Below are 12,400 nucleotides of genomic sequence, written 5' to 3'. Positions count from 1 at the left end.
CTCCCTGTCCCCACTCAGATCCGACACACCGCCTTTCCCTCCAACGTTTAGGGAACAGTCTCTTTGGGCCTCCACTGTCCTGCATGCCCTCTGCCTGGGGCAGAGTCCTCCCAACCCCTAATGGGCTGGCTTCTGCTCCTCCTGCTTTCAACACACAGGTCTCTCCCTCAGAGACTCTCCCCTGGGGCCACCCTCAAATCACAGCCCTGCTGGTCTCTTTCATACGTCCTCATCCTCCTCCTGCACAGCACTCGCCACTGCTGTAAGCACACGCATGTGCGTGTTGAATGACACCAGCCCTGTACTGTGACTCTGAATCCCAACCAAGCGGGAAAATGCCCACTTGGTTCCCCCAGTATCCAGGTACTTCGTTCCCCAGTATCCCGGTACTTGGTTCCCCCGGTATCCAGGTGCCAGATGCCAGGAGGAATTCTAGGAACATGTGTCCAAGAAATGAGCTACGGCGTCAGACGTCCTGCGTGGAACAAGCCTTCTTACAGGGAGTGAATCCCACTGACTTGCAGAGATGGAGAAGACAAAGTTTGGTCTGTGCCCCGCAGCGCCGTGAACGTCTTCTCTTGATGCCGTTTACATTTCTATGGGCTCTTTATGTTTGAGTTACAAGAGCCTCAGCTTATTCTTAAGTCAACAGCACCACTATCCTCTAACCCTCTATGATTCAGAATAACTAATTGGTCTGGAATTCCTCCCACACCCAACCCCAAGTCAGAGCATTGAGGAAATATTTCTGCCGGTCGATGATCAGTTGACCGTGACTTCAGCCCACGCATGCAAAGTAATGTCATTTGTCATGTACTGATTGCAGATGACAAGCCCTGGGACAGGTTGCTTGCAAGATACGGGGAGGCCCATTTTTCACTGGAACTGAAGGAAGATGTCAGAGGGACATTTCCAACAGGCCATATCTTCCAGAAGGATGTGTTGAGTGCCTTCAGAGCGCTGACATCTCTTCAGTATTTATTTAACACAGGGACATCAGCAGTAACTCACATCAGTGAGCCCACAATTTCATCTTTTGCAAGGGACCCACTTGTCCAGTGCATTAAACTAATATCCACCTTGGGAGGTCGGGGAGAAATACATGCTTGCAATGATGTTTGCAGCCCATGAGAGTGGTGAATTCTAATAAGGGCTGGAATCCACGGAGCTGCTCACATCACTCAGCACGGGGCTCACTCATCCCTCCCGGGCCCTTCTGCGCGATGGTAATAGAAGAGGCTTCACAATAAATCTCAATTAGTGCTTGCCCAACTCACTGAGATCCCCACGACTTATATTTACCTTTAAAGGAGGAAAGAACTGATTTCAAAACCACCTTCCCCATGGAAGACATGCACATGGGTAAGGAGAATACAACACTGGGGGGCTGCTGAAGAAAATCTCATGGAGAGCGTGAGCCGTGGGCTCCACACAAGGCTGGCACAGCCCCTGGGCTTCGTCCCCTGTCTCTACTATGTACAAGAGAGACTGGCATTTAACATGAGCATCAGAGGGGCAGAGAGAACATAACCCATCACCAGTCATTCAAATCCCTTCTTTGAGTCAGATTTGGTATTGCAAGAGCATAGCCCAATGGGTTTTAGGACAATTTCCAACAGCCAAGGCTGTCATGAAAGTCCTTGCTGCCGAAACCATATGAATCACAGTAAGCCACTCACTGTTACCGTTTTACCAGCGGGGAAATTGAGCCATAGGAAGTTTATGCAATATGTTCAAGGCCACATCAATGTTTAAATGATAAAAAATAAAATGATAAGCTCAAGTATTCTATTGTGGCCTCCAAAACCTAAATATAGGTAGAAGAACTCTTTAATCCAATCCGTAAAAATCTGGATGGTGTTAACGTCTACATTTCAAACAGATTCTTTCACAAAAGAAATCTTCACTTTAGAATTCATTTACATGGCAAAATTATCCTATGACATTTTTAAAAATTTAAATTTTTTAAAATAAAGGTTAACCTCCTTGGCTATACATTGTTTATATTCAACAGATGGCTTCATCATTCTGAAACTTTCAAAGTGAAAGATGTTTACTCGAATCTCATTTTTCCTTCAGGTTTTAAGTGCTTTGAAGCTATAGATAAAATTCCCAGAAGTAGCAGGGGGAGATGAGGGAAAAAATATAGCAGGTATAAAACAAGGCCTCCATGAACATTTAACTGTTCACTTCGTCCTTAAAAGATCAAAGCAATATCACCACCTGTTTCTCCGTCATCTGGAAATAATTTTAAGACTGGCATTTTTATTAATCCATCCCGTTCCTATGACATTTAGCCCCATGAGCTGCCTCTGTTGAAATGTAAAGCATGACAATTTATAGAATCCCTTCCCAACTCTTTAGTTTCCACACAACAACTGTTTAAAACCCTGGCTCCCGCTTAGGAAGATGACCTTGCTTGAATCTGCAGCCCTCCGCGGCTGTTCCTGCATAGCTGCAGAGGTTGCAAGTGGAAATTCAGAATTAATCTCACGCTGCTAGGTCTTGATGTTTTCAAGCGTGCTTATCCTGCTCTGTGTGGAGAGGGGCTGAGCTTGGCTTAGAAGCCACAGACCCTGGAGCTCTAAGCCCGACTGGGACGTGCGTGAGACATGGAACCCTGAACAGTGGCATGAGCGCTCTGGACAGCAACGGTCTCTTCTGCAAAACGGTGGGAAGCCTGTGCCCAGTGGTTTTCTTGTTCGGATTAATTGAGATAATGATGGTAAAGAGAAGCAGGTGATTGGGAAACAGCAGGGTTCTCCCTCGCCCCAGGTATGGCCTGTGTTCCTCTGTCTTCCCTCTCAGCTAAGGTCGCTCTTCCCTTCCCTCCTCACTGTCCCTCCACTGCGACACCACGCAGGGCACAGGCAGAGTCAGGGAAGCCACGTGCTCACCTGCTTCTGTTCTCCTGCTCCTCCTCTTCCTGCGTGCTCACCCGCTTCGCACAGAGTCTGCAGGTGGTTCCTCCCAGGGACGTCTGGCTGGAGGCTCTCTGCGAAGATGACCGTTGACTCAGGGACTTCTGGGAAGATGCCTGGGTGGAGGCTCGCCTTCAGGAACATGGACACAATTAGGAGATGCACGTGCAGGCACAGTACAGAAATTTATCCTGACACACATCACTTTCTCTCTACACACCCCAAACCACTCATATACGCAGAGCACACACAAGCACACATATGCGCAGGCATATGAGAGGCATGCACCTAAACACATATATGCACATGCCCACACACACGTGTGCGGCCACACATGCACACATATGCACATACAATACACATATACACACATGTATGCAAATAAATGCATAAATGCAAGGACATCCCTTCCCACAAGCACATGCACACGCATACACACACTCGTGTGCACACATAAACACACCTACACAAGTGCACACACGCTTGCACACAGGCAAACCAAGCCTGTGTCCCTGTGTGCCCACACCCACACACACCCGCCCTGGGGTGCTTTCTCCCTGAGCTCACTGTGGCTGGTGCCACCTCCCCTCAGAGCCAGCCAGTGCCGGCCACAGTCCTTCTGGCTCCATGCCAGGATTATATATATCTTGAGGGATTTGAGACACCCCAAGGCTGCTGGGAGGGGCTGCAAATGTTTGGCTTTGTTTGGTACAAGGGATGGCAACTAAATAAAAGTACCCTAAGCGTTTCTAAATATAGGGTGTGGGTGACATGAGGCAGGCACCTGGGCCGCAGAACGCCTGCCTGTGGTCCCTCCCTCTCTTCACCACAGCCTTCCAATCAGCCCATTAAGATTGCAGATTTGCTGCTAGACAGTGTCCATGGGGGCGTGAGCTGCCATCCTGGATGAGGCCATCCCCAAGAAGCTTCCGGAAGGTGCAGCTGCACACCGGCCCCAGAGGCAGAGATTCTTGATCTTGGCACATCCATGATCAATGTAGCAAAATCACTAATATTGCCTCCCATTCCGTCTTTACTTTGCCACCCATTAATTTCTCTCCTACCGACAGCCTTTCCCACTAGTTTCAACCTCATTTATCTTTATCTTGGGTGGCTTTTTAGATCCTAGTTCTGGAAGGCATGCGATGAGCAGTAAAATCAATGAGCTTATACAAAGGACTTCCTGCCTCCCCACCTCAACCAGGAGCTCAGAGCCTGGCCAGCAGGACCTGCCAGGACACGGCGCCAGCTCCACACAATGCGGCTCCGTGGCGGGACCTGGGCACGGGAGAGGCTGCCATCCCTGCTCTCTGACTCCTGCAAACCCATGCCTCTGCAGGGCTGACAGGACTGGAAAAGCCATTAAATGTCAGACCCCCATAATCAAAGCCCTGCGCGTCTCATCAGCCAACGTCAGCTTACTTTTTTGACGCGTATTCATCCAGCAGGTACCGAGTTTGAATATTGCGGTAGGACTGGTCGAAGTGCTTGTGTCTCTTCTGGTAGAAGGGGACGGCCACAAGGGACATCTTGGCGTGCTCCTACAAAGAGAGTCACACACAACACTGGGCTCCCTCGCAGGCATCATGAGGCCTCTGCAATTTCTGCATCATTCCCAAGGGGAAAATGAACTCCAGTTAATAAAACCCCCTTGGGAAGGGAAAAAAACGGAAGATTACGTAGCCAGAAATCACCTTAGACCAGCAGTCAGGAAGCCTATTAACTTCCCAGGGAATCCAACTTTATTTTTTGTTTTCTCCCATAACAGTTGGAAGATTGGGCTGGTGTTTCATTTAACTGTGAACTCAACAAGTATTCCTAGAACCCCTGGTGTGTTCAGGGCAAAGTTCAAAGCAATGTGAATGGGAAGGACAAAAATAATTAAAGCAGATTAGAGAAGTAAACAAACACTTACAATACAAGAGAACATACGATAAGAGCCAAGAGCCCGGGGGAGATAGAAGGTGTCCTGGGAATGGCAGGAGCCGAGGACGGCCGAGTGGCCCGCGAGGCAGGTGACATTTGAGAGGAGCCTTGGTGGACAGGCAGGACTGCCAGGCGGAGGTGGGAAAGGAGGGCAGCCCGTGAGCAAAGGTTGGGGCAGGAGAATCCAGGATCGTGGGAGATTTGCAGGGGTGTGACCAGAGATCACTGTGGAAAGATGCAGCCGCAAGCAGAGGTGGCTGGTGGCTGGCTGGGGAGCCGGGGGTTGTTCCACCACGCAAAGGGGGACATGGAAAAAGGGACTGGCTGGAGACGCCCCCTGGAATCTGCCGTCTGAAGTCTCGCTGGTTACAGTAGACGGTGTGGTAGGAGGTGAGCAGGAAAGTGAGGACGGAGCCTGGCATCAAAGCCTCAGGGGTGTGGGGAAATTCGAGAGCGTGGATGAAATTCTCCCCAAACAAGAAATCATCGAGTTCCATCCTTTTCTCTGGGAACTTGCAGCATTACAGGTATTAGACATGGCAATCTGTTGTACATGTTCACCCAGAATACGTAAAATGCCAACATGCTGAGTGACTCGATCATCGCTACAAAGTGATGCAGGGACCGTATTGCTAAATCTCTGCAGTCATTAGTTTCCCAAACAAGGTGTGAAAGGACTCACAACCTGAGCTCCATTTTTGACTCTTCTGTTTAAATGAGGAGAATCTGTCCTTATTTAAAGACAGAAACTCCTCGGTAAGGCCCCATGGCACAGCCGCAGGGAGGCCACCCACATTCCGGCCCATGGGAATGAGACTTGGGTGGAAAATGCCAAGGGCTGCTGGGAGATGAATGTGTCATTGTTCGGATCTCCAGGGTACGTGCTAGAAAACCTACCACAACACATAAATTGCCCCAAGGGCACTCCTTACGATCTGTTTCCTTTGAACTCTGTGATCTCTGAGAACGACAGTATTGTAGAACTTGGAAAGATCACTAGGGATTATCCAAACTCCTGTTCTACAGGGAGGAAAACAGGACACACGGGCCAGAAAGGAGAAATTCTTCCTCAAAACCATGTAGAAGAGGCTACCCCTGCCCCGAGGTCATCCTTATTCTGGGCCTTTATTGCTCTGCCACACTAACTCTCTCATTGTTGCCTCTTAAAATTCAACTAGTCAACCAACCACCCCACCCCGGGAGGGCCCAGCCGTGTTTCAGAGTACATCAGCATGCATTCTACTCCACGGATATAACAGAACGTGGCACCTGACGGAACACAGTAAAAGCACATCTCCTCCGCCCGCCCCAATACCGAAGGCGGCGTCATAGCGCAGAGGTCAAGCACCCGGGTTTTGACGTCTGGTAGACCTGGGATCGAATTCTGACTCCAGCATTCGGATGAGGCCTGGGTAGCTTCTAGCTCCTCTAGCTCTGGTGTTCCATATTGAATCTGTACCACGCCTGGCACTGGCCCTGGTACCGAGATCGGTAGCTGTCTCTGTTACACTGCGACTGTTATCGTGGCTCAAGAACTCTGCAGACAGGAAAAGGTATCTGAGAAAGTCTATGTATTGCTTTACTATTTGAAATCTCCCCCGATGCAGCTCACTGGGATTTTCCAATGAGTTAATCAAGGTGGATCTTCAAGAAACGCTTCCTGCTCGGAAACCCATTTACTCTCTCTGGGGTTCACCAGCAGGGTGCTGGGAAGAGCTCTCTGAAGTTGGAGCAAGGTTGGGGAAGATGTTTCAGCTTCCATCCAGTGTCCTATCCAAGGTTCTTCTGGGATTGGCCTGACGAATACCAGGCAGTTCCACTCCAGCAGACACGTGAGCCATCCCCAGTACCTGCTATTGCAGCACAGGCTCAAGTGTCATCACAGTATTTACTTACATTTATGTTGAGTTACGCCTCAGATGTGTTTGTACTTCTTGGCAAACGGAAGAGTAAAAATACAACCTATTAGGTCAAAGGAGAAAAAAGAGGAGAATCGCCCTGGATGGAAATCGTCCTCCTTAGACCTAGGACGTGGAACAACGTGAAACGGCTCAGGCCTTGAGAGCTCACAGACTAGCTATCCTTCAACTAGTCTGGAACGTCCTGTCCAGTGTGTGTGTAGAACCAGCAGCCCACGTATCACTGACTTGACACCCAGTCCTCTGGGCCTGGAAGTCTTCAAACACTTCATGTGTGAGGGGCTACACTTTGTAGTGCTTAGCAAGGCAGAGCTGGGATCAAGTGTGCACACTTCCTGCACTCCTCACTCCGATGGTACCGTACTGTGGAAGTCTCCCTGGGGCGTCTTTGGATGGGGGTCGTAGGCACTTTGCTGCATTTATCCCCACGTGTATTCCCTGCTCACTTCATGCTCAAGACCACCAAAATCAGGAGGTGCCAGAGGCTTTGCAGAATCCATCAGCCTCAGTTCATTCCACAAGAATGGCAATTGCCATGTGCCAGCCAAGCCTGAATCAGAACCCCTGGATTCCAACAATGAAAACATCTTAGAGCTCCTGGCTCAGAGGAGTAGCAGCCTCAAGTCTTCTGTGCATTTGACTCCCAGTGCCAGTGTGCCCTCAATTCCACCTTTATCAATCTCATGCCCAACCCAGAAACCAGCAGGACGGCACGTCCAGCCTCACCCACCCGGAATGTGTGTCCCATTGCAATCTCTTCACTCCTCGGGGGACTTCCTACGTTAGAACTTCCCCAGCGTCCCTCACCCAGCCTGGGCCACCACCTCCTGGCTGGGCGTGATGGCCCTCCTGAGTCAGTGGGGAAGCAAATTCCCACGGACTCATCGCGTGCTGGGTGCCTGCAGCCCTGGCGGCACAGGGCCCTTCTGCGTGCAGGGAACCCTGGAGAGGACCTGCCAAGTGCACCCTACAGGTCCAGCATCCCTTATCCAGAATGCTGGATCTGTAATCCATGGACCAGAAGTGTTTCCAATGTCTGATTTGTTTTTCAGACTGTGGAATATTTGCATTTATATTTACTGGTTGAGCAACTCAAATCCAAAAATCAGAAACCTGAGATGCTCACATAAGCATTTCCTTTGAGAGTCACGCCAGCGCTCAGAAAGTTTCAGAATTTAGAGCATTTTGGATTTCTGATCTTCAGATTTGGAATGATCAACCTGTACTATTTATGACACTATAAAGAAAATGGCAGGACCTAGGTCAATCAGCACCCCAATGTCCCTCCACTGCCTATGCAAAAAGCTATTTTCCTTTTTAAGGAACTATCTCAGACATGTGTTAAATATCTCCTATACACACCAAAAAGAGAGAGAGAGAGAGAGAGAGAGCGCAAACAGCCTTTCCTGGCAGGGCAGTTTTTGGTGTGAGTCCCTGGGGCTCAGGGGCATTGGGAAGCTGCGACTCCAGTGGGGACCTGCTGACCTTGAGCTCAGGGGCCTCCACCTGCTCTGCTGTAAAACCAGGAGGCTAAGCAAGGTGGCAGCTAACAGTCCAGCGGCTCGGACAGTGTGTGTGTAGGTAATCCTGGAGCCACACTGCGCTGTTAGCACAGACCGTCCCCAGGGAAATATGACTCGCCCGGGTCACCGACAGGGCCACGGCCGAACCCAGGCGCCAGCTGAGTCTCCTGACAGCGTCCAGCCCACTTTCCACCACAGCCCGGCTCCCCGGCCACTCCCGGAATGCTCCTGACACGTTTAGGAATCATGACACCAGGATGAAACGTGAGCCTGTCCTCCAGTGCAGGGCACTGTGTGTCTGATATCCCCATCCTAATCCCCCTGCCAACAGTATGTGGAGCCCATTCCTCATGTCACCAGATGTGTTTTAATTTGCAAAAAATGTTTGAAGTACAAAACATTGACTTCCACTTAATGAAGGAAATTGTTGTTTGTACAGTTAAAAGTGTCAAAGTCAATAAATACACCAAATTAAAGCATTTCTAGAGGGGAAATGGACTCCCAAACACACAGCGTTGGCCTGTGCCCCAAGTGGCTAAGTCCTTGGCTCCCAAGACAAGTTTTAGCTCAGGACTTGGTTTATTAAATAACGCCTTAAATTATCTTTGTTCCACGCTTTCTTTGAGTCCTGTTTTACTTCTACTTAGAAAGGAATGTGAAATGGAGAATTAGAAAAAACCAGGTGTTCCCAGCGACGGCAAACCCCTTCCACATGCAACCACCCAGCCCCACTGGCTTTCTCCAGCAGGTTTCATCAAGAGTGCACCCTGAGAAGGCACAGCCTCTATCAGCAGAAGTCTGCAGGTTCACAGCACACCCAACGGCACCAAGAAGAAAACAGCCATGAGCACGCTGTCATTTTTGGGCAAGGATTATTCTCTTTCCCATACCCTGGATAATATAGACTAGGTCTAAGCTGAATGACTCTCAACTCTTTTTTCCCCTAAGAAAATGTCCAGTTTTATTATTTCACACTTTTATAAGCCAGCTCTCTCCCTTGGTGAGGCTTTCATTTCTGAGAATCTCATGAAAATTGCAGACATCTGTCCCCTGACTGGGGGGCCCCTGGGGCCATGCTGAGACCAGGGTTAAAATCCAAAGCACACACTGCAGGGTGCTGGACGGCACTTAGCAAAGACCATGGCTATGGGAAATAAAATGTTAGTTGAGCATAAAATTTCGTCAAAGAAATACAGAGCCCAGAACTAATTGCTCTGTTTTCCACGGTGAAGGGTGCCTGCGAGGGGGTGCACGGGCTCTCTCTGCTTGACCCTGAAGAAAAGCCACTTAGAAAATGTGAGTGCAGAAGTTACCAGTCCTCCCCTTAAAGCCACAAATTAGAAAAGGCAAGAAGAGAAAGACACTTACCCAGACAGAAAGGAAAATTGCAAGGAGGAGAGAGAAGCCCTGGCCACCAGCTCACCAAGCCACCCACACTCCAGCCAAGGAAGGCAGAGCTGACTCCTGCAGGCGCCTGTGCCTCCCTCCAGTTTAAGGTCTGAGGAGCTGCTATATATAGACGCCCGGGCCTGCCTCTCCCCACATCGATGCCTGCATCATAAATCACCAGCCTGACCTCAGGAGGAAAAGCTTCTTACTCAAATGGAGGGCGGTGGAAATCACAATTCAAAACTGGAACATGTCCCTTCTGAGTCCCAAAGTGCACTTTTCGCAGGAAACCGGGTGTGACACTTCAGCCCCTGACCCAGAAAGAGAGGGCAGGACACTGACTTCCCACGCTCCCTCCCGCGACTCTCCTCCACGAGTTCTAATCCTTAGGTGTGAATCCTCAGACATATCTCCAACCCTTTCGAGCTACAGGTTCCCTGGCACATAAACTGATACCCCCGAAGGATTCTTTAATGATGACGGGGATTTCAGTGAGCATGTGGGCCATTCGCAGGCCTGGACTCCCGAGTTGGGGTCAGCTGTGGCGGAAGCAGGTGTGCAAGCCTGTGGGTTTGTGTGCGCGCACGTGTGTGTGTGTTTGTGTGTTTGTTCGTTTTTTCATTTCAAGAACGACTCAGGTCTTCACTCGATTGCATCTTAGGGCTATTTTAGCAAGAACTGCCGACCCAGAAGAGGAACAGTGCCTACTGGGCAAGTCGTGGCTTATTTATAGCCATTACCGCAGATGCCCATGGCGTCTACACCACACGGATAACCGCAGGGTGCCCGTCGTTTCGCACAGCGTGTGTCCAAATATAAATAACATATGCCTGGCACGGTCCTGGGCTGCAGCCTGGCCAAGAGGCGGGACCTCAACGGGACGCCCCCATCTGAGAACCCGGACAGTCACACTCGGGCTGCACCTCCCCACAGGGGCTGAGGACTTGGGCCAGCTGCTCCGCCCACGGGGGCTCTGCTCCCCAGCTCCAAAATGCGTGTAATAACAACTTTCCTGTCAGTTTGTTGTGACGATTAGGGAAAATATGATATGAGAATTGCCTAGGAGCCTTAAGAAACTCCACGTTCTCACACTGGGGCATCAGGGGCACAGCCAAGAACCAGGGAGCAGGTGGATGGAGGCCAAGATCAGATATGAGAAAGATGCGAGCACAGCCTCTTGCTGGGCCCCAGTGCATCCTGGATGCTGGATCAGGAGGCGAGTGTTTCTGTCTTCTTCTCCTTCATATTCTGGTGGCCTAGCATTTAATTTAATTAGTGTTTGTTGAGTAGATTTTTAGCCTATTCAGGCTGCTTTAACAAAACACCATAGTCCCTGTAACTTATAAAACACTGGAGCTTCTTTCCCACAGTTCTGGTGGCTGGAAGTCCAAGATCCAGGTGCCAGCAGACACTGTCTAGTGAGAGCCTTCTGGTTCTGGAATGGCGCTGTCCCCGAGTCCTCACTGCGTCCAGGGCCGAGGCCGCTCTTGGGGCCTCTGTGTGAGGACACTGATCCCACTCGGGAGGCTCTACCTCCATGACCTTGTCACCCCCCTAAGGCTCCACCTCCTCACACTATCATTTTGGGAGTTAGGGTTTTAACCCACATATTTTTGGGGGGGTGCAAACAGCAAGACCAGAGCAAGCAATGTTTCCTTCCCATTTATCAGCATCTCCTTCCCTACGAAATCCAGTTCTCAGGGACCTGGGGGACTTTCCTTCAGCCCCTCTGACTTCCTGCCTCTGAGTGTGTGGCCAACACGGGAGGGGCAGTAATGGTGCCCTGTCCCCTCAGGTGGCATCTCAGTCCTCTGGGTCCCAGTGCTAGCATCTCAGGAGCGGAAAATCTCATCCCGGAGAGGGGCCTCTCCTGAGAGAAGGAAAGGCCAGCACACTCCTCCTCCTTATCTGACATTTCACGGTTGCTGTGCCCTCCTCCTGTGATATAGAAATTGAGTTTCCTACAGTGCCACGTCTAAGAAAGCCTGGATCTTTCAGCCTCACCACCCAGAGAGCAGAGTGTGACCTGGGACACAGACAGGCTCCTGATGGGGACACAGCTTTGCCTTCTGCCGGGGACAGGAGACCCTTTCCTGCCCTCCTCGTAGGCCTCCATCTCCCTGAGCCATGTCTGCCCCTGCCCTCACAGGACTAGCTGCCGAAACTCCCTGGGTGAGGTGCACCTGCAGGAAGCCTGGAGCCAAGAAGGGACAAAGGACAGAGGGACGTGGTGGGATCAGGCACGGGCCCTGTGTTCTCCACCAGACACACCAACTCTGGGGCAACAGGCTCCTTCTTGCCGAAGCTCCTTGGGCTGGCTTTCTATCATCTGCCATCAAGAGAATCCTAAGACAAAGGAAGAATCCAGCAATCTCATTTCCACAGCTCAAATTGGCAGCCTGTGAATGGAAAACAGTTGACCTCACTGAGGATGTCCCATGACATAGAAAAGAAGATCAAAATGAAAAGAGTGACATTTTAAAACCACATGCCTTCAATCCTGTGGAATCCCAGGCCAGATTGTTCATGGGTGAAGTTACATTCTATAAAGTAACAGTCCCCAACATTTTTGGCACCAGGGTTCGGTTTTGACAATTTTTCCAAGAACAGTGGGGAAGGGGGATAATTTCGGGATGAAACCGTTGCACCTCAGATCATCAGGCATTAGATTCTCATAAGAAGTGTCCAGCCTAGATCCCTCACAAGCGCAGGTCACAGTAGG

At 50.3% G+C, this 12,400-nt stretch overlaps 1 protein-coding gene across 4 annotated transcripts in view; it reads right to left on the bottom strand.

Moving 5' to 3' along the window:
• Positions 1-10,101, bottom strand: part of MYOM2 (myomesin 2) — a 102,651-nt gene extending 92,550 nt beyond the window's left edge. For 2 of the 4 annotated variants that reach the window (XM_001096806.5, XM_077942924.1), the window contains exons 1-3: positions 9,658-10,101; positions 4,344-4,462; positions 2,898-3,053 (exon numbers count right to left, since the gene is read on the bottom strand). In XM_001096806.5, the coding sequence (XP_001096806.1) occupies positions 2,898-3,053; positions 4,344-4,450 (263 nt within the window). In that variant the 5' untranslated portion in view covers positions 4,451-4,462; positions 9,658-10,101. Of the gene's footprint in view, positions 1-498; positions 673-2,897; positions 3,054-4,343; positions 6,385-9,657 lie in introns of those variants that run through there. The other 2 variants (XM_077942921.1, XM_077942923.1) reach the window with 2 other exon arrangements.
• Between the last annotated feature and the right edge of the window lie 2,299 nt (positions 10,102-12,400).

The sequence above is a fragment of the Macaca mulatta genome, chromosome 8 (assembly GCF_049350105.2).
Source record: "Macaca mulatta isolate MMU2019108-1 chromosome 8, T2T-MMU8v2.0, whole genome shotgun sequence".
NCBI lineage: Eukaryota > Metazoa > Chordata > Mammalia > Primates > Cercopithecidae > Macaca > Macaca mulatta.
Note: the sequence above shows the minus strand (reverse complement) of the source record. Positions and strands in the feature narration are given on the sequence as shown.